This window comes from Molossus molossus, unplaced genomic scaffold, assembly GCF_014108415.1.
Source record: "Molossus molossus isolate mMolMol1 unplaced genomic scaffold, mMolMol1.p scaffold_m16_p_7, whole genome shotgun sequence".
Taxonomy (NCBI): Eukaryota; Metazoa; Chordata; class Mammalia; order Chiroptera; family Molossidae; genus Molossus; species Molossus molossus.
Window position 1 is genome coordinate 103,888,643 of NW_023425401.1, and position 18,625 is coordinate 103,907,267.

The following is an 18,625-nucleotide window of genomic DNA, read 5'->3' on the forward strand; positions in this document are numbered from 1 at the left end:
AAAAAAAAAAAATTCAAAGGCACAATGTAACAAAGAGCTGGTTTTTAAAAACAAGACTGATGGACCCTTAGCTAGACTCACCAAGAAACAAAGAGAGAGAACCCAAATACACAAAATTAGAAATGAAAGAGGAAAGGTAACAACTGACGCCACAGAAATACAAAATATCGTTAACAACTACTATGAACAATTATATGGCAACCAATTTGACAATCTAAGCTAAATGGACAAATTTCTAGAAACACACAGTCCCCCAAAACTGGACCAGGAAGAGATAGAAAACTTGAACAGACCAATAACAACTAAGGAAATTGAAGAAGTAATCAAGACTCTCCCAACAAACAAAAGCCCACGCCCAGATGGCTTCATGGGGGAGTTCTATCAAACATTCAAAGAAGAACTAACATCCATTCTCCTCAAACTATTTCAAAAAATTCAAGAAGAAGAAAGGCTTCCAAACTCGTTTTATGAGACCAGCATAATTCTAATTCCCAAACCAGAAAAAGACACTACAAAGAAAGAAAACTATAGGCCAATATCCCTGATGAACATAGACATCAAAATCCTGAACAAAATACTAGCAAATCAGATCCAGCAATACATCAAAAAAAGTATTCATCATGACCAAGTGGGATTCAACCCAGGGATGCAAGGCTGGTGCAATATTTGCAAATCAATAAATGTTATACACCACATATATAAAATGAAGAATAAAAACCACATGACCATATCAATAGACGCTGAAAAAGCATTCGACAAAATCCAGCATTCATTTGTGATAAAAATGCTCAGCAATGTGGGAATAGAAGGATCATATCTCGACATAATAAAGGCCATATATGAAAGACCTACAGCCAACATCATACTCAATGGGCAGAAACTAAAAGCATTTTCCTTAAGAACAGGAAAAAGACAGGGATGCCCACTTTCGCCAGTCTTATTTAACATTGTGCTGGAAGTCTTAGCCACAGCAATTAGACATGAATAAAAAATAAAAGGGATCCAAATTGGAAAGAAGGAAGTGAAACTGTCATTATTTGCAGATGACATGATATTATACATAGAAAACCCTGAAGACTCCATCAAAAATCTACTAGACTTAATAAATGAATTTGGCAAAGTAGCAGGATACAAAATTAACGTCAAGAAATCAATGGCATTCTTATACACCAATGATCAACTCACAGAAAGAGAAACTGAAAGAACAATCCCATTTACCATCGCAGCAAAAAAAATTAAGATACCTAGGAATAAACTTAACCAAAGAAATAAAGGACCTATTTGCAGAAAACTACAGGACATTGAAAAAAGAAATAGAGAAAGATATAAAAAAGTGGAAGCACATACCTTGGTCATGGATTGGAAGAATTAACATCATTAAAATGTCCATATTACCCAAAGCATCTATAGATTCAATGCAATCCCCATCAAAATACCAACAACATATCTCACAGAACTAGAACAAATACTTCAAAAGTTCATATGGAACCAAAAAAGATCCCGAATAGCCACAGCAATCTTGAAAAAGGACAAAGTAGGTGGGATCACAATACTGAATATCAGGTTATACTACAAAGCTACTGTAATCAAAACAGCCTGGTACTGGCACAAGAACAGGCATAGAGACCAGTGGAAGAGAACAGAGAACCCAAAAATGGGCCCAAGACATTATGCTCAATTAATATTTGACAAAGGAGGCAGAAGCATACATTGGAGTAAAGACAGCCTCTTTAATAAATGGTGATGGGAAAACTGGACAGCTACATGCAAAAAAAAAAAAATGAAACTATACCATCAACTTACACCATACACAAAAATAAACTCAAAATGGATAAAAGACTTAAATGTGACCCATGAATCCATAAAAATCCTAGAAGAAAATGTAGGCAACAAAATTTTGGACATCATACGCAACAGAATTTTCAATGATACATCACCTAAGGCAACAGAAACAAAGGAGAAAATGAACACATGGGACTACATCAAACTAAAAAGCTTCTGCACGGCAAATGAAACAACCATCAAAATGGAAAGGCAACCCACTGTATGGGAGACCATCATTGCCAATGATATATCAGATAAGGGATTAATTTCCAAAATATCTAGAGTGCTCATACAACTCAACAAAAAGAAGACAAAGAACCCACTTAAAAAATGGGCAGAGGAGTTAAATAGACACCTCTCCAAACAGGACGTACAAATGGCTAAGAGACATATGAAGAAATGCTCAACATCACTGATCATCAGAGAGATGTAAATTAGAACAACAATGAGATATCACCTCACATCTGTCAGAATGGCCACCATCAACAAATCATCAAACAACCAGTGTTGGCAAGGGTGTCGAGAAAAGGGGACTCTAGTACACTGCTGGTGGGAATGCAGATGGGTGCAGCCACTATGGAAAACAATATGGTGCTACTTCAAAAATTAAAAATTGAATTGCCATTTGACCCAGTGATCCCACTTCTAGGAATATACCCTAAGAATCCTGAAACACCAATCAGAAAGAATATATGTACCACCATGTTCTTAGCAGCACTATTTACAATAGCTAAGATCTGGAAACAACCCAAGTGTCCATCAGTAGATGAATGGATAAAAAAGCAGTGGTACATATACACAATAGAGTACTATGCAGCTCTAAGTAAGAAAGATCTTTTATCCTTTGAGATGACATGGAGGGACCTGGAAAGTATTATCCTACGCGAAACAAGCCAAGCAGAAAAAGACAAATACCACATGATCTCACTTATTTGTGGAATATAATGATCATAACAGTCTGAGGAATAGGGTAGACCCAGAGACGTGGAAATAGGGTACAGACTGACAACCCTCAGAAGAGGAGGTGGTGGGGGGAGGGAAGAGATAAACCACAGAACTTATATGCATGTACACATAACCAATGGACATGGACAACAAAGCCGGGGATGGGGTGCGGGGGAGGAGGAGGAGGGTGTCATTGGGGTAAAGAAGGAGAAACATCCATAACAAAATTAAATAAAGAAAGAAATTTTAAAAAAAAAAAACATTCTCAAAGTCACCGTGACTAAACAGGGCTTACATCTAACTATTCCTGAATCTGCACCCTCATCAGCTCCAAAAGCGAATGTTGCAGTGTTTACAATTTTTCTCGTGATTTATCTTTCATTTCCTAGCCACATTTCCAGTACATTGAGCGACAGGATTTCCGGTCACACTCACATCTACACGTGTTTATATCTTTCCGGACACAGTTTTTCCTGCATTCAATAGACACTCTTTTATGACTTGCTATCTGTGAGAATTGGATGTTCCAGGCAGATTTTTTTCACTTAAATACAAAACTGTTTATATATAAACAACTAAACTAAGCCTTGTTGACGTCTCAATTCTTCTGCAGCTTATTAGGTGTTGATCACACGCCTTCCCCAGTCTTGTGCTCACAGGGGTTTGTTTCACCATGGCACCTCGGCTGTTTTCCCTAACCACATCCTTTGCCAAATAAACATGTGGAAATGGTCAGTTGACAAAGTATGACCACTAGGTCCGTCTTCCTATTCCTACCTTGCAGAGAGCTATGAGAAATGCTTTGCTTTTCTAACACGATATAGTGGAAGAGATTTTCACAAGCCAAAAACTCGGTTTTGCAAACTGTGATTGTTCTTTTCTGTAACTCACCCTCTGAATCTGGTCTCCCTCCAACTCAGCGAAGAACATGCTCTCCTCGTCTTCCTCAGCAACCATTCAGCCTCTTCCACGAGGATGCCAGGCTGGGGAGCACGGTTCCCGTTGCCCCAGAATTAACCCTGCAGCTCACCCTGTAAGCCAGGCAGGTGAGTGCCCCAAAGGGTGTTCCACCCTCCCCGCTCCACATTAGAATTGCAACGGGAAGCTTTGGAAATGCCAGTGCTCAGCTTTTCGCCAGAAAAACTACCCAGAATCTTCGAGGGTGGGACAAGGGCATGGGCGCTTTATCAAAGCCTGCCAGGCAATCCTGGCAATTCTGGTATGCAGACAGAGTCCAGAAGGGTAGAGCCAGAGAAAGCATCTGAGCTGCTGCTTGACGCCTACCCGCAATGCCTGCTAAGAGGTGGTCATACCAGCTCTCCTGTGACCTGCCATGACTCCAACAGCCAGCTCTGCATTTATAAAAGGCTGAAGGAAGGGAGACGGGGGAGGGTGGCTGGACTTATGGGAAGCACTCGGAGAGTTAGCACAGAGCAACTCACACTTATTCTTCACCAGCCAACTAACCTGTGGACGCCAGCCCCCACCCCACCCCCAGAGTCACCGAGAGCCAGATGGTGTTGACCGGGGAAGAAGCAGCAAGCACAAGAGAACCCACTTACCACGGGAACCAGTAAAATCACGTGACTGTCATCTGTCCCCTCTCTCCATACCAGCACCCTGGAGGAGCCAGGGACGAAGAGGGAGGGACTGGGTGTCCCACGGGCAACCCAGTGCAAGCAGGTGAGGTCCCAGCTCCAATTGTTTCAGGAGAAAGAGAGAAGGTAAGACTTAAACCAAGTATGAAACTAAATTGAGTTGAGTGCTAATAACCCAAAAAGACTAGAAAAGTTGGAACCTGCCCAGGACACCGCGATGGGCATGGCAGAGGGATTCCACAGCTCAGAGTTAAGCACCCACTGAAGGAGGGAAACGTGTTCGTGTTTATTGCACTGAGTTGACGCTGGTCCACAGACCAATTAAAGTTGTGTTTTCTCAGTCATCCCAGGACTTCTCCTTCTGTCCTCCCTGACGTAACATCTTTTTTACTTGGGCTCGAACAGAACCTCAGAGCCTGGCAGGGGGAGTCTTTTCTAAGACCATTCCTCTGGCGTTGCTCCCAAAGCCTCCTTGAGATGACCACCAACCCCCTTTGGGATACACTAGCCCCTCAGCAAACCTCCAGACCCTTTCTGTGGGCACAAGGAATTGTTCACAGTCCTGCTGAGTGTGGGTGCACTGGGGAAGACCTGGGGGCAATCTTGCAGCCCCCCGTTCACCCCCATGAGTGGTGGTCAAGGTGCAGGGACCTTGAAAGGTCACGGAGATGCTCTCCTCCAACACCCTCTCCTCGTGAAATACACGTTCCAGGCCGCATGGTGGTGTTTGAGAGAGAAGTGAAAATAAATAAATAAAAATAGATCCTCTAATCACATATTCCTCCAAATCAGGTCCATCCCACTCTTGTGCCAAAGCTTTGAACCCAATAGCCAAGGATGTGAAAGCTTCGGTGTTTGGTTTCCCCTGAGATTTTCCCTAAAATAAAGGTGCTTCCACTGACCCCTGAGAACCAGAGAGAGAGGTGAACGCAGACCACAGGCGATGGTTCCGGGACAGTGGAATCCAACACTCCCAGGCGAGAAATGTGGGGAGATATTATTTGCTACAAACTTGCCTAAACTGAGAAAAAATAGACACAAAGATGAGTGCGATGCTTGGGAACAGGTGAAAGTCGTGGACAGGCTTGGCTTTCCTCTCCCGGGAGAAGGAAGAGACGCCCCGGAGGAGCAGGGCTGCCGGCCACCGTGAGCGAAGCCGTTGTGCACGTCCTGGTGCAAGTCTTCGTGTCCATGTGCACTTCCGTTTCTCTCAGCAACGCTCTCTTGGTTTTGCAACATTTTGCTCTGTCTGGTGCTACTTTTATACAAGTAGGATTGAACAATACAAGACAATTTTAATAAAAATGAAGCTGACTTCTTCATTTGAAAGAAAATGAACGTGAGGGGGGGGGGTCTATTTTTATCATCCTTCCATCCATGTCATAAAAACTGTAACAGGAGCCTGGCTGGTGCGGCTCAGTGGTTGAGCATCGATCCATGCACCAAAAGGTCACTGGTTAAATTCCGGGTCAGGGCACATGCCCAGGTTGTGGGCCAAATCCCCAGTGGGGGGCATGCAGGAGGCGGCCAATCGATGTTCTCTCTCATCGATGTTTCTATCTCTCCCTCCCTCTACCCCCCTTTCAAAAAGTCAATAAAGGGGGAAACTTTTTAAAAAAATAAATAAATAAAATAAAGCACTCAGTTCACTTTGTTTCACAGTCAGGGTAAAGCAAGGAATCAAAGTTCTAGTTCCAGTATTTTGTCACATCTCCCAACTCCAACTCCATGCCCAGCACACTCGGAAGCCTGCCCAGGCTTCCAGCATCTGGTTCTGAGCTCGGATACTGATACGGATGCCAGTGAATTACAGCTGGTGATACACACACACGATGACAATGCGACACGCGAGTCCTTCTCAGCTCTAATGCACCCACATGGCATCCAATTTTGGCTTTCCTGGGGGCTACTTGAGGTTATTATAATTGCTGACGTTTCTTTTTTTTTCATCTTCACCCAAGGACATTTTTGCATTTATCTTCAGACAGAGCGGGAGGGAGAGAGGGAGGAAGAGAGAGAAAAGACATTGATGTGAGAGAGACACATCGACTGGTTGTCAACCACACAACCCCAACCGGGGCTGGGGACAAACTGCAACTGAAGTTCGTGCCCTTAGTGGGAACCCAACCCGGGACTCTCCAGTCCGCGGGCTGACACTCTAACCGCTGAGCCAAACCAGCCAGGGTGAGCTGGCCTTTCTGGAAGAAACTTGACTCTCAGTAAAAGATGTTCATCGATGAGCTGATGGGTTTCTTCTTTGTAAACATGCTAACCATAGGAACAAAAACTCTCAAACCAAGGGAGACAGTAGGGGAAGCAGGAGACGGCCCATCAGAGACGCTGTAAGCATTTTGACTAGTGATTAGCAGGTAGCAGGTCTTGTGAGACGAGCAAAAAGGCCAAGTGGCCACTAAGGCTCCTCGCCTGGGACCCTGGCCCTGTCAGGTGAGTCTAGACTGGAAGGGAGGAAGGGAGGAAGGTGCTGTGACTGAATCCTATCTCAAGGTCTCTCCAAAGAGCTCCAAAAGCCCCAGATAGATGGGTCGTTATGAAAAATAGACAGAGCCAGAAACCAACCAAATCCTCCCATCATTTGCATGCCAAGCCTCTCACCTGTAGTCATATGACAAGCAGATGAAAAAAAATTAGAAATAACCATTAACTGGGGGGGATTACCATAGCATTGTGTGAGGGTCAGAAGGCTGTGGAACGGGTACCAGTTCTTGGCAAGGAATGCTAAAAGTCCGGGCCAACGAGAATGGCGATGATAAACACGGATTACATGGACAAATACATGTCCAGGTTCAAGGTCGTCTTCACCTTGGTGGTCTCTGGAATCCAGTGCCTCACTGGCATCACTGGGAACGGCTTCGTCGTGGTCATCCATGGGGCTGAAGGGGCCTGACGTGGAAGGCTCCCTGAGGACGACTGTATTCTGCTGATGCTGAGCTTCTCTAGACTCTTGCTGAAGATTTGGATGATGCTGGAGAACACTTACAGTCTCCTGTTCCGGGCCACGTACAACCAAAACACGGTGTATATACCTTTCAAAGTCACTGTCGTGTTTCTGAACTACTCCAACCTCTGGCTCGCCGCCTGGCTCACCATCTTCTACTGCCTGAAAATTGCAAACTTGACCCACCCGTTGTCTTTCAGGGCGAAGAGGAAAGTTGAGGCGCTGATGCCGCGGCTTCTGAGGCTGTCGCTGCTCATGTCCTTAAGCTTCAGCTTCCCTTTCTCCAGAGATGTCTTGAGTATGTCTGTGAACACCTCCATTCCCAGCCCCTCCTCTAACGACACCGAGCTGGGGTACTTTGCTGAGACCAACAGGGTCAACCAGCTTCTCCTCCGTAACCTGGGGATCTTCATGCCCCTCGTCATGTTTATCCCGGAGGCCGCCCTGCTGATCACCTCTCTCAGGAGACACACCCTCCCCATGGGGGCCCATGTCACTGGCCCCAGGGACCCCACATGGAGGCTCACACGGGGGCCATCAGAGCTACCAGCTCCTTTCTCATCCTCCACATTTTCAATGCGGTTGCTCTTTTCCTTTCCTTGTCCAACGTCTTCGATGTGATCAGTTCCTGGGGTAGTTTGTGCAAAGTCATCATGGCTGCCTACCCAGCTGGCCACTCCGTGCTACTGATCTCGGACAATCCTGGGCTGAGAAGAGCCTGGAAGCGGTTTCAGCACTGAGTCCATCTTCACCTCTGAGGGCGGACACTGGACGGGGACCCACGGACCTGGTCCAACCAGCTGGGCCTTTTCCTCGCCAGACCTCCCTTCCTCACCACCGGTGCTTCCCCAACCCTGCTCTGACGTCCCTCCCGGGAAAGGAGTCCTCTCGTACATGTGAGGCTGAGTGTTTAATGTGGGGCTTTTAGCAGAAGTAGCTGAGACGCTCTGGGGAGGGTTTATGAAAGTTCCTTGATCTGATCCCCCCACCCCGAGTTCCTCTCCACTTCCTCCTCCCCTGAGCCGTAAGGAGATTGTGACCTCCCCGGACATCTCAGTTTGCCTGGATGACCTTGTCTGTGCCCGTGGTCACCGAGTGCCCTTTCACCCTCAAGGCTATCTTGGTCTGGTCACCCTATGCAAGGCACCTTACGAACCCCAGCTCAGAGCGAGGCTAGCGACGAGCACCGTGTGCCGTCCAAGGGGAACTCAGAAAGCCTACCGAGAAAAGGGAGCGGGGAGAAAGGCTGGACAGAGGTGTCCAGGGCCGCAGAGGTTCCTAGGAAAATGAGGACTGGCGTGAAAGGCTGGGGCTTGACTGGGCGGAGGCCATGTGCGTCATTCGCAGAGGGATAAAGCGGCCTCCCGTTGACAGGAGTCCCAGGAAGGGCGAGGAAGGCAACGCAGGAGTTTGCAGAGACCGATAAAGACCAATCATCTCGGGAGGCTGTCTGGGGAGAAGGATGAAGTACGGGGTGGCAGGTGGGTCAGTGGATGGTCAAACGGATGCTTTATTTGTCCCCATAACGGGGGACACAGTGAGGAGAGAGGAGGCATGAAGGCGAAGGATGCGGGGAACAAAAGGACGTGGAAAGGGGCCCGAGTTAAGGAGGGTCTATTATGCGTGGCTCCTGGCTCTGACAACTCGGGTAACACTGGCCCCTCCGGCTTTACCGGTTCTGGGTCACCTCGGAGGAGTCACCTGGGAGTGGCTGTCTGAGAAGGGAGACAGGACTCTTCCCTGTGGCTCTTCAGAATAATGCCCTCTGCATGGCCTCGGGAGGCTCTTCACAGAATGACACCCGTCCCCTCCCCGCCCAAGCCATCTTGGAATCAGAGGGTGGGATTTGGGGTTTTTTTGCACTTGCCTGTTTTTAAAACCAGAATTGCCAAGGAAAGTGTAAAAAAAAAAATGCTGCTGAGCCTCCCAAGATGAAGCGTCCCCCGATGGAAATGTAAGGTCAGCAGCAAAGAGGAAACCCGGGCTCCGGCCGTCAAACATTTCAGAGAGAGTCCGGGGACGTAGTGACCGGGAAAGAACGACGGCTATAAAAACACACTGTTTGGGTAGATTTCCTGAGTGATATTTATTGATGGGACTATTGAAAGGCGGTAAAGTCTTTACAGTAAGACAAATGAGACTTTGAGGGTTCAATCCAATTCCCAAACATAGAGAAATACATTGGTTTTTTTTTTCCAAATAATGCATGACATATGTCACAGAGAAAACCAGAAACCTGAGTTGAAGTCACTGTGTCATCAACATGAACCAAGCCAGGAGAAAACCGCACCATCCCTCTGCACGCGTGTGATGAAGAAACAGGCCCCATCGTCTGCCGGAGCCCAGGGCCACAGAGGGCTAATTAGAGCTTCAAGGGCTTGAGGTTCTTGTCAAAGCAGGTGCTGCTGGGCTTTCAACCTAATGAGGTCTCTCCAACCCCCTTCCTCTCTCCCTCCCTCTTCCGCCTTCTATCTCCTCCTCTTCCCTCTCCCCCTTCCTCCCTCCCTCTTTCCCTCCCCCCTTCCTTCCCTCACTCCCTCCTCCTCTCTCCCCCTTCCTCCCTCCCTGCTTCTCTCCTTCCATCCCTCCCTCCCTCACTTCTTCCCTCCTTCCCTTCCTCCCTCTCCTTCTTCCTTTTTTCCTCTTTCTTTCTGTAAAACCCACCTGAGCTTCCAAAATGCGCCACTGTACTCTGTCTTCAGACTGGCTGGCTTTAGACAGAAATCAGAAGTCCTAAAGGATCCATTTTGCAAACTCTCTGGGACACGCCTGAAAGAAACGCGGAGAGCTATGGTGTGAAGGGTCCTATACCCACAGTCACACTGGACATGTGGAACCGCTAGGGAATGGGGGTGCCCTGGGATCTCAACCCGGAGTCCCAGACCTGGTGCAGTGCTCACAATGAAGGGGAGACCCGTGGCCAGGGCAGAGCTCAGGATTGGGACTGGAGGGTCCCCAGACTGTTCCACAGACCACCATGGTCGTCCCCATCTACCGACTCAGTGTCTGCTCGATTCCCACCCTGGGCCCTGCTTTCTGTGAGCACACTCTGCAGGAATTCTGCTTTATTGTTCTCTGCCTTCTGCACTTTGAGCTCCTCGGGCAGGAACAGCTACTGAAGGAGGGAAAAGAAACTATAAATTCAATCAACTGAGCCTTGACCTGGGGCAGGGCAGCAGAAAGCTGAAGCCGTCTGGCAGGAAAGGAAGGGAGAGAGGCTGAGAGAGGGGCCCTCCCATCCCGCTCCGTCTCCTCTTCCCTCCGGGGAGAAGTCGATCCTCAGGGGAGAGGTGGGAGGAAGGGCATTTCCCGACATACTCAGGCTGGTTTGTGGGGGAAGGAGGACGGGTAAGCATCTGGGGAGTCCACCTACCACCTGAAGGGTGGGGAGCCCTGTGGACCCCTTCGGGAGACAGGCCGGAGTTGCCATGGTAGGAAAAGAGGAAGTTGGCGGGAAATGTTCATCTCCAGTGTCTTCTGGGGGAGGTAGCACGTTACACAGTTGGACGTTTCTGTTGGGGGACGGAGGAGAGAAGCATTTCGGAGCCTGGCACGTGGCCCAGCAGGGACAGGTCCCGGCAGGAACCGGCAGCAGTCAGCATGGAGGTGTGGGGTGTAGGCCGCCCCAGAAGGAATGGGGAAGGCATAGTGGGGAGGTGCCGAGTGCTAGAGACAGGTATGGCCAATCTCTCCGGGAGAACTGCGCCGGAGCTCCTGTGGCCTTGGTGTTATCCCTGCAAGAGCAAAACCGTCTCCCCAAGCTATCTGGATCTGTTCTGGGGGCCCTGGGCAGTCAGGGCACCACGGGGCAGAGATGCTGAGTCTGCAAAGCCAGAGGGGATCCAAGGAAGGAAACCCCAGAGGAACACTGATGAAGAAATTCACCTGGGCAGCCGCACCCCACCCACCCGCTCTCACCCGCCGCCATGCAGTCGCTGGAGTCAGGATGACTTCAGTTGGGTCCTGGCCCTGGCACTTCCTGGTGTGTGACATGGGCATGTGACTGCCTGTCCCTGAACCTCGGTTTCGGTGTGGGTCAAATGGGAATAACAATGGGAGGAGGAGATACCACCTTCTAGAATTATCTATCTCATCCTGAGTCAGGGTGTCTGGCCAGAGGCAGCTCTGCAGAATTGTTAGCTGTTACCATGGTGAAGGTTAGGGCTGTGCGGCTGAGAGGTGGGGTTCTAGATGGAGGATACTAAACACAGGCCAGATGTGAGGAGGCCAGAGCCACCAAAGGCCCATGCACACAGAGGGCCAGGCCTGGACCACCAGGGGCAGGACATGGCCATAGATTCCGTAGCAGCTCAGTCATCCAAATAGGGTGCGGGGTGGGGGGGCTTGGCTTGTGTTCCCCCTGGGCAACATCAAAAGACATCTAGCATTCCAGGGTTTAACCCCTGGCAAGTCATCGAAAGTGCCTATTTTGAACGAAGCGAGCACTAGGTCAGAGGTCAGCGAATGTCCTGTCTCGGGACATGTAAATATTTTGCATTTTGTGGACCACGTGTGTCCCTGCCACCAGGACTCGGCTATCCTCCCGCAGCACAAAAGCCCCCAGAGACAACGTGTTAGGGAAGGGCCTGGCTGTGCTCCAATACACTTTCATTTTAATTCACTGAAACGTGAATTTTATGTAATTTTCTCATGTCATAAAATATTTTTTTGACATTTTTCAGCCAATTAAACATGCAGAATGTGCCGGGCTTGTGTGGCTCAGTGGTTGAGCATCGACCCATGCACCAAGAGGTCACTGGTTCGATTCCAGGTCAGGGCACATGCCCAGGCTGTGGGCCCAAACACCAGTGGGGGACATGCAGGAGGTGGCCAATCAATGTTCTCTCTTATCAATGTTTCTATCTCTCTCTCCCTCTCTCTTCCTCTCTCTCTAAAATCAATAAAGAAAAAAAAATTTAAAACAACAGCAAAAACATGCAGAATGCGTTCTTAGTTTGTGGGTGCTAAAAAAGTAGCGTTTGACCCATTTCTTTGGGTTGGATTTGACTCCCAAGCCACAGCTTGCTGACCCGGCACTCAGAACTGTCTCCAACCCAAGGAGGCCTGAGACCCGCTACCAAAACCCTGTTACCTTAACTGGAAACCAGAGACACCCATCATGACAACTTTGCCATGCTTTGAACATTGCAACTTTCCAAATATTTTTGCCACTTACAATTTCTCCAGCTTTGGCCCATCCCTTTGCAATCCCTAAAACACAATCCTTTCGTTCTTTGTAAAAAAATTATTTTAAACACCAGCGAATGCCCTAGCTCCCTCGCCCACCACGAACCATAAGGACAGACAGGGGCCACCAAGTGTGTTTTTATCTAAAGCTCTAAAGGACACCATCCTGAAAGCAGTTGATAGAAAGGAGTAAAAACCAGTCAATGGGTCCCCATGGGTCCTTGGGAATGTCCTGAAGGCCACATCTCTGGCCGACATGCTCAGGCTCCTCAGGTCCCTGCTGCTGGACTGAACACCAGGCTGAGATTCTCCTCCTGGGTCGGTCCAGGGGGCAGAGTTCATTCTTCCTGCTCCTTTCAGATGGCTGAGTGACCGGCTGGTGTTTACGTGGCGATGGGGGTGCCTTGCGTCAGTGTGGTGTGTGAGAAGAACCAGACTTTGGCGTCAAAGATCTAGAATTGAGTTCCCACTCTGGGTGATCTTTGGAAAGTCACTAAACCTCTCTCATCCTCAGTTTCCCCACCTGGAAAACAGAGATGATCAAAATAGCCACTTTGCAGGGTTGTTTTGAGAGCCTAGGGAGAACAGATCTGTACACAAAGACGCGTGTGTCTGCTCAGTCAACCAGAGTGCCCTGAGCGCGTGGGCTCTGCCCTGTTCTGGATGCTGAGAACCAAAGGTTGGCACAACAAAAGCTTCCCCCTCCACGAGCTCAGAGCCTGGGAAGGAACAACTGTTAAGTTATAGTGTGGGAGATGCTTCAGCAGACGTCTGTGCTCTGTGGGCTCAGGGATGTACCTCAAGCGTTCACAACTAAAACTCTGCTCCAAAAAATAAAATAAAATAAATCCTGACCTTCTTGGGTTATCACCTTCTAGTAGGGAGAAAAGGGAACTCATGACAGAATCCTCTCTCTCAGCCTCACTGGACCAAGGAGGAGAGGTTGGAGCCGAGAGAAGAACTGTTCCATTGAGCATCCTTAGGGATCCCCAGCAGCCCTCCCCCCCCCGAGAATCAGCCTTTCCCAGGTGAGGCAAAGAAATGCAAATTGAGGCTCATTAACAACCAGCATCTATCCCACACTCTGGAAATCCTCTTATGCAGAACACCAGGGCTACATTCCAAGGCACTGAGTAACTGAGACTACTAGCCTCCAGGCAAAAAGCTAGAGGATAACTAAACCTTTCCTGGGCTTGCAAATCTACCCAGGAAAGTAAGACTTGACAGTGGTGTTTAACATGGGCCCACCCAGTTTCATCCTAACCCAGTAGAGAGAGCCACAAACAGCAGAACACCAACACCCATAGGGAGGCTCCAAAACCCACTGAGAAAGCCAAAATGGTGAAACAAAGAAACAAATCCCAAATGAAAGAACAAGAGAACTCTATCGAAGATGAGATAAATGAAATACAGTTTAGCAAATTATCAGAGGTAGAGTTCAGAGCCATGATCTTGAGGAAGCTCAACAGCATGAGTAAGGACATCAGCACCATGAGTAAAGATATAAAAACACTGAAAACCAACCAAGTGGAAATGAAGAATGACATAGCAGAAATGAAGAACACATTGGAAGGACTAACCAGCAGAGTAGAGGAGCTGAGGACCAGATCGTGAATTAGAAGACAGGGAAGAAAAAAATCAACCAATCAGAAAACCAAAGGGAAAAACAATTAAAAAACAGGAAAACAGCTTAAGAGAACTGTGGGGCAACCGAAAACATAATAACATTTGCATCATAGAAGTCCCCGAAGAAGAAGAAAATGAGCAAGGGTTAGAGAATATATTTGAAGAAATAGTGGCATAAAACTTTCCTAATTTGGTGAAGGAAGAAGGCATTCAAGTTGAAGAAGTACAGAGAACCCCAAGTAAAAAGAACCCAAACAGGCCCACAAGAAGATACATAATAAATAAAATGCCAAAATGTACAGACACAGAGAGAATCCTAAAGGCAGAAACAGATAAGCAACAGGTTACCTACAAAGGAAACCCCATAAGGCTCTCAGCTGACTTGTCAACAGAAACACTACAGGCCAGAGGGAGTGGCATGAAGTAATCAAAGTCATGAAAAACAAGGATCTGAATCCAAGACTACTCTATCCAGAAAGCCTATCATTCAAAATAGAAGGTCAAATAAAAAGCTTCCCAGACAGCCCTGGCCGGTTTGGCTCAGCGGTTAGAGCGTCGGCCTGCGGTCCTGAGAGACCCGGGTTCGGTTCCCGCTAAGGGCGCATACCTCGGTTGCAGTTTGTCCCCGGCCCTGTGCGGGTGGCAGCCACTCGATGTGTCCTTTCACATCGATGTTTCTCTCTCTCCCTCCCACTCTACCTGAACAAAAAAAAAAAAATGGAAAAATGTCCTCGGGTGAGGAAAAAAAAAAAAACCTTCCCAGACAAAAAAGGCCGAGGGAATATATTAACACCAAACCAGCACTGCAAGATATGCTAAAAAGACTGTTGTAATTAGTAGAAGAAATAGGAAGAAAAATACAATCACACTAAACAAAAATGGCAGTAAATAAGTACATATCAATAATCACCTTAAATGTGAATGGTTTGAATGCTCCCATAAAAAGACACAGAGTTGCTGACTGGATAAGAAAGCATGACTCACATATATGTTGTTTACAAGGGACCCACTTCACAACAAACGACTCACATAGGTTAAAGTGAAGGAATGAAAAAAAAAATCTTTCCTTCTTCTTGAATTTTTTGAAATTGTTTGAGGAGAATGGGTATTAGTTTTTCTTTGAATGTTCAGTAAAATTTCCCCATGAAGCTATCTGGGCCTGGACTTCTGTTTGCTGAGAGAGTCTGGATTGCCTCTTCAATCTCCTTCGTTGTTATTGGTCTGTTCAAGTTTTCTTGAACAATAATATGACAACAAATTTGACAATCTAAGCGAAATGGACAAATTTCTAGAAACACATAGTCTCCCAAAACTGAACTGGGAAGAGATAGAAAATCCCATTTACCATCGTAGCAAAAACATTAAGATACCTAGAAATAGCCCTGGCCGGTTTGGCTCAGCGGTTAGAGCGTCGGCCTGCGGTCTGGAGAGACCCGGGTTCGGTTCCCGCTAAGGGCACGTACCTCGGTTGCAGTTTGTCCCCGGCCCTGGTTGGTCGTGCGGGTGGCAGCCACTCGATGTGTCCCTTTCACATCGATGTTTCTCTCTCTCTCTGTTCCTCTCTCTCCCTCCCACTCTACCTGAACAAAAAAAAAAAAAAAAAAGGAAAAATGTCCTCGGGTGAGGATAAAAAAAAAAAAAAAGATACCTAGAAATAAACTTAACCAAAAAATAAAGGACTTACAGTGATACCTCGGTTCTCGAACATAATTCGTTCCAGGAGGACGGTCGAGAACCGAATTGTTCGAGAACCGAAGCAATGAAACCCAATAGGAAAGCGTGACTCCACAAAGCGTGACTCTCTCTCTGCACTCACACTGATGACGCAAGCAAGGCGCGCTGGGCCGAATGAACGCCATTCGGCTCAACTCGGCTCATCTCGGAAGTTCGAGTTCCAAATATTTGTTCGGATTCCGAGACAAAAGTTTCTCGAATCTCCTGGTCGAATACCGATTTGGTCGAATACCGAGGCGTTCGAGAACCGAGGTATCACTGTATTTGCAGAAAATTACAGGACATTGAAAAAATATAGAGGAAGATATAAAAAAGTGGAAGCACATACCTTGTTCATAGATCGGAAGAATTAACATCATTAAATGTCCATACTACCCAAAGCAATCAATAGATTCAATGCAATACCCAGCAAAATACCGACGACATATTTCACAGAACTAGAACAAATACTTCAAAAGTTCATATGGAACCAAAAAAGACCCCGAATAGCCACAGCAATCTTGAAAACGAAGAGCAAAATTGGAGGGATCACATTACCAGATTTCAGGTTATACTACAAAGCTACTGTAATCAAAACAGCCTGGTACTGGCACAAGAACAGGCAGCTAGATCATTGGCACAGAATAGAGAACCCAGAACTGGAACCAAGACAATATGTTCTATTAATATTTGACAAAGGAGGCAAGAGCATACAGTGGAGTAAAAACAGCCTCTTTAATAAATGGCGTTGGGAAAATTGGACAGTTACATGCAAAAAGATGAAACTAGACCATCAAATTATACCATACACAAAAATAAACTCAAAATGGATAAAAGACTTAAATGTGACCCATGAATCCATAAAAATTCTAGAATAAAATGTAGGCAACAAAATTTCAGACATCATACGCAGCAGAATTTTCACTGATACATCACCTAAGGCAATAGAAACAGAGGAGAAAATAAACACATGGGACTATATCAAACTCAAAAGCTTCTGCACAGAGAAAGATACAATCATCAAAATGGAAAGGCTACCCACTGTATGGGAGAGCATAATTGCCAATAATATATCAAATAAGGGGTTAATTTCTAATATATATAGAGTGCTCATACAACTCCACAAAAAGAAGACAAAGAACCCAATTATAAAATGGGCAGAGGAACTAAATAGACACCTCTCCAAACAGGACATACAAATGGCTAAGAGACATATGAAGAAATGCTCCACATCACTAATCATAAAGAGATGCAAAGTAAAACAACAACGAGGTATTACCTCACACCTGTCAGAATGGCCACCATCAACAAATCATCAAACAAGTGTTGGCGAGGGTGTGGAGAAAAGGGGACTCTAATACAGTGCTGGTGGGAATGCAGACTGGTGCCGTCACAGTATGGTGTTACTTCAAAAAATTAGAAATTGAACTTCCATTTGACCCAGTGATCCCACTTCTAGAAATATACCCTAAGAAGCCTGAAACATCAATCAGAAAGAATATATGTACCCCTATGTTCATTGCAGCACTATTTACAATAGCTAAGATATGGAAACAACCCAAGTGTGCATCAGTAAATGAGTGGATAAAAAAGCAGTGGTACATGTACACAATGGAGTACTATGCAGCTGTAAGAAAGTAAAATCTCTTATCCTTTGAGATGACATGGTGGGACCTGGAGAATATTATCCTAAGCGAAACAAGCCAAACAGAGAAAGACAAGTATCAAATGATCTCACTTATATACGGAATATAATGAACATAAGAGTCTGAGGCACGAGATGGTCCCAGAAACGTGGAAGTGGGGTACAGATTGACAATCCCCAGAAGAGGGGGTGCTGGGGGAGAGATAAACCTCAGAGCTTGTATGCATGAACAATGGACATGGAATACAAAGCTGGGGACAGGGCAGGGAGGGAGGGAGAGGGGGGAATCCGTGAGGGAAAAAGAAGAAACATCTGTAACAAAAATTAATTAATTAATTTTAAAAAATTCCAATAGCATTTTTACAGAATCAGAAACCACAAAAGACTTCAAATTGCCAAAGCAATCTTGAGAAAGAAGAATGGAGGAAGCATCACATTTCCTCATGTCTGATTGTATGGTAAAGCTACAGTCATCAACACAGTGTGGCATCGCATAAAAACAGATGCAAGGACCAATGAAACAGAATCCAGTGCCCAGAAATAAACTCGCAAATACACAGTTCACTAATATTTAACAAGGGAGCCAAAAATACTGAATGGTGAAAAGACAGTCTCTTCAATAAATGGTGCTGGGAAAATCGAATATTCTCATGTAAAAGAATGGAAGTAGACTCCCATTTTTGAACAGAATAACTAACTTGAAATGGAGTAAGGACTTAAACAAAAGGCCAGAAACCATAAAACTCCTAGAGAAAATGTAGGAAAGAAGCTGCTTGCCATGGGTCTCGGCAATGATGATTTGGATATGACATCTAACACAGAAGAAACACAATCAAAAGGAAATGCAGAGAAGGTCCAGCAAGAGCCCCCAAAGAACCAAGAGGATCACATGAAGACCAACGCACAGGACGATGGGAACTGCCCCTTGCTGTGGGAATCTACCACTGACATCCAGGCCCCTGGACACCAACAGAGTCCCCACTTCCCACAGGTGCAGACCTGGAACCTTGGACCTGCACCCCAAGCACCCACAAGACAGCTTGAGTGGGGTCACCCAGAAGTCCCCCGTGGGCTCCTCCTCCAGAGGCCATGGTCCCATACTCACACAGCCCTGCGGCGGCGTCCTGCCCC

At 46.6% G+C, this 18,625-nt stretch overlaps 1 protein-coding gene across 1 annotated transcript; it reads left to right on the forward strand.

Annotated features, from left to right (window-relative positions):
* Positions 1-7,125: 7,125 nt before the first annotated feature.
* TAS2R40 (taste 2 receptor member 40) lies at positions 7,126-8,063 on the forward strand. The gene is given in 2 exon segments (XM_036247470.1): positions 7,126-7,834; positions 7,837-8,063. Coding segments are annotated over 2 exon segments (936 nt in total).
* Positions 8,064-18,625: the final 10,562 nt, after the last annotated feature.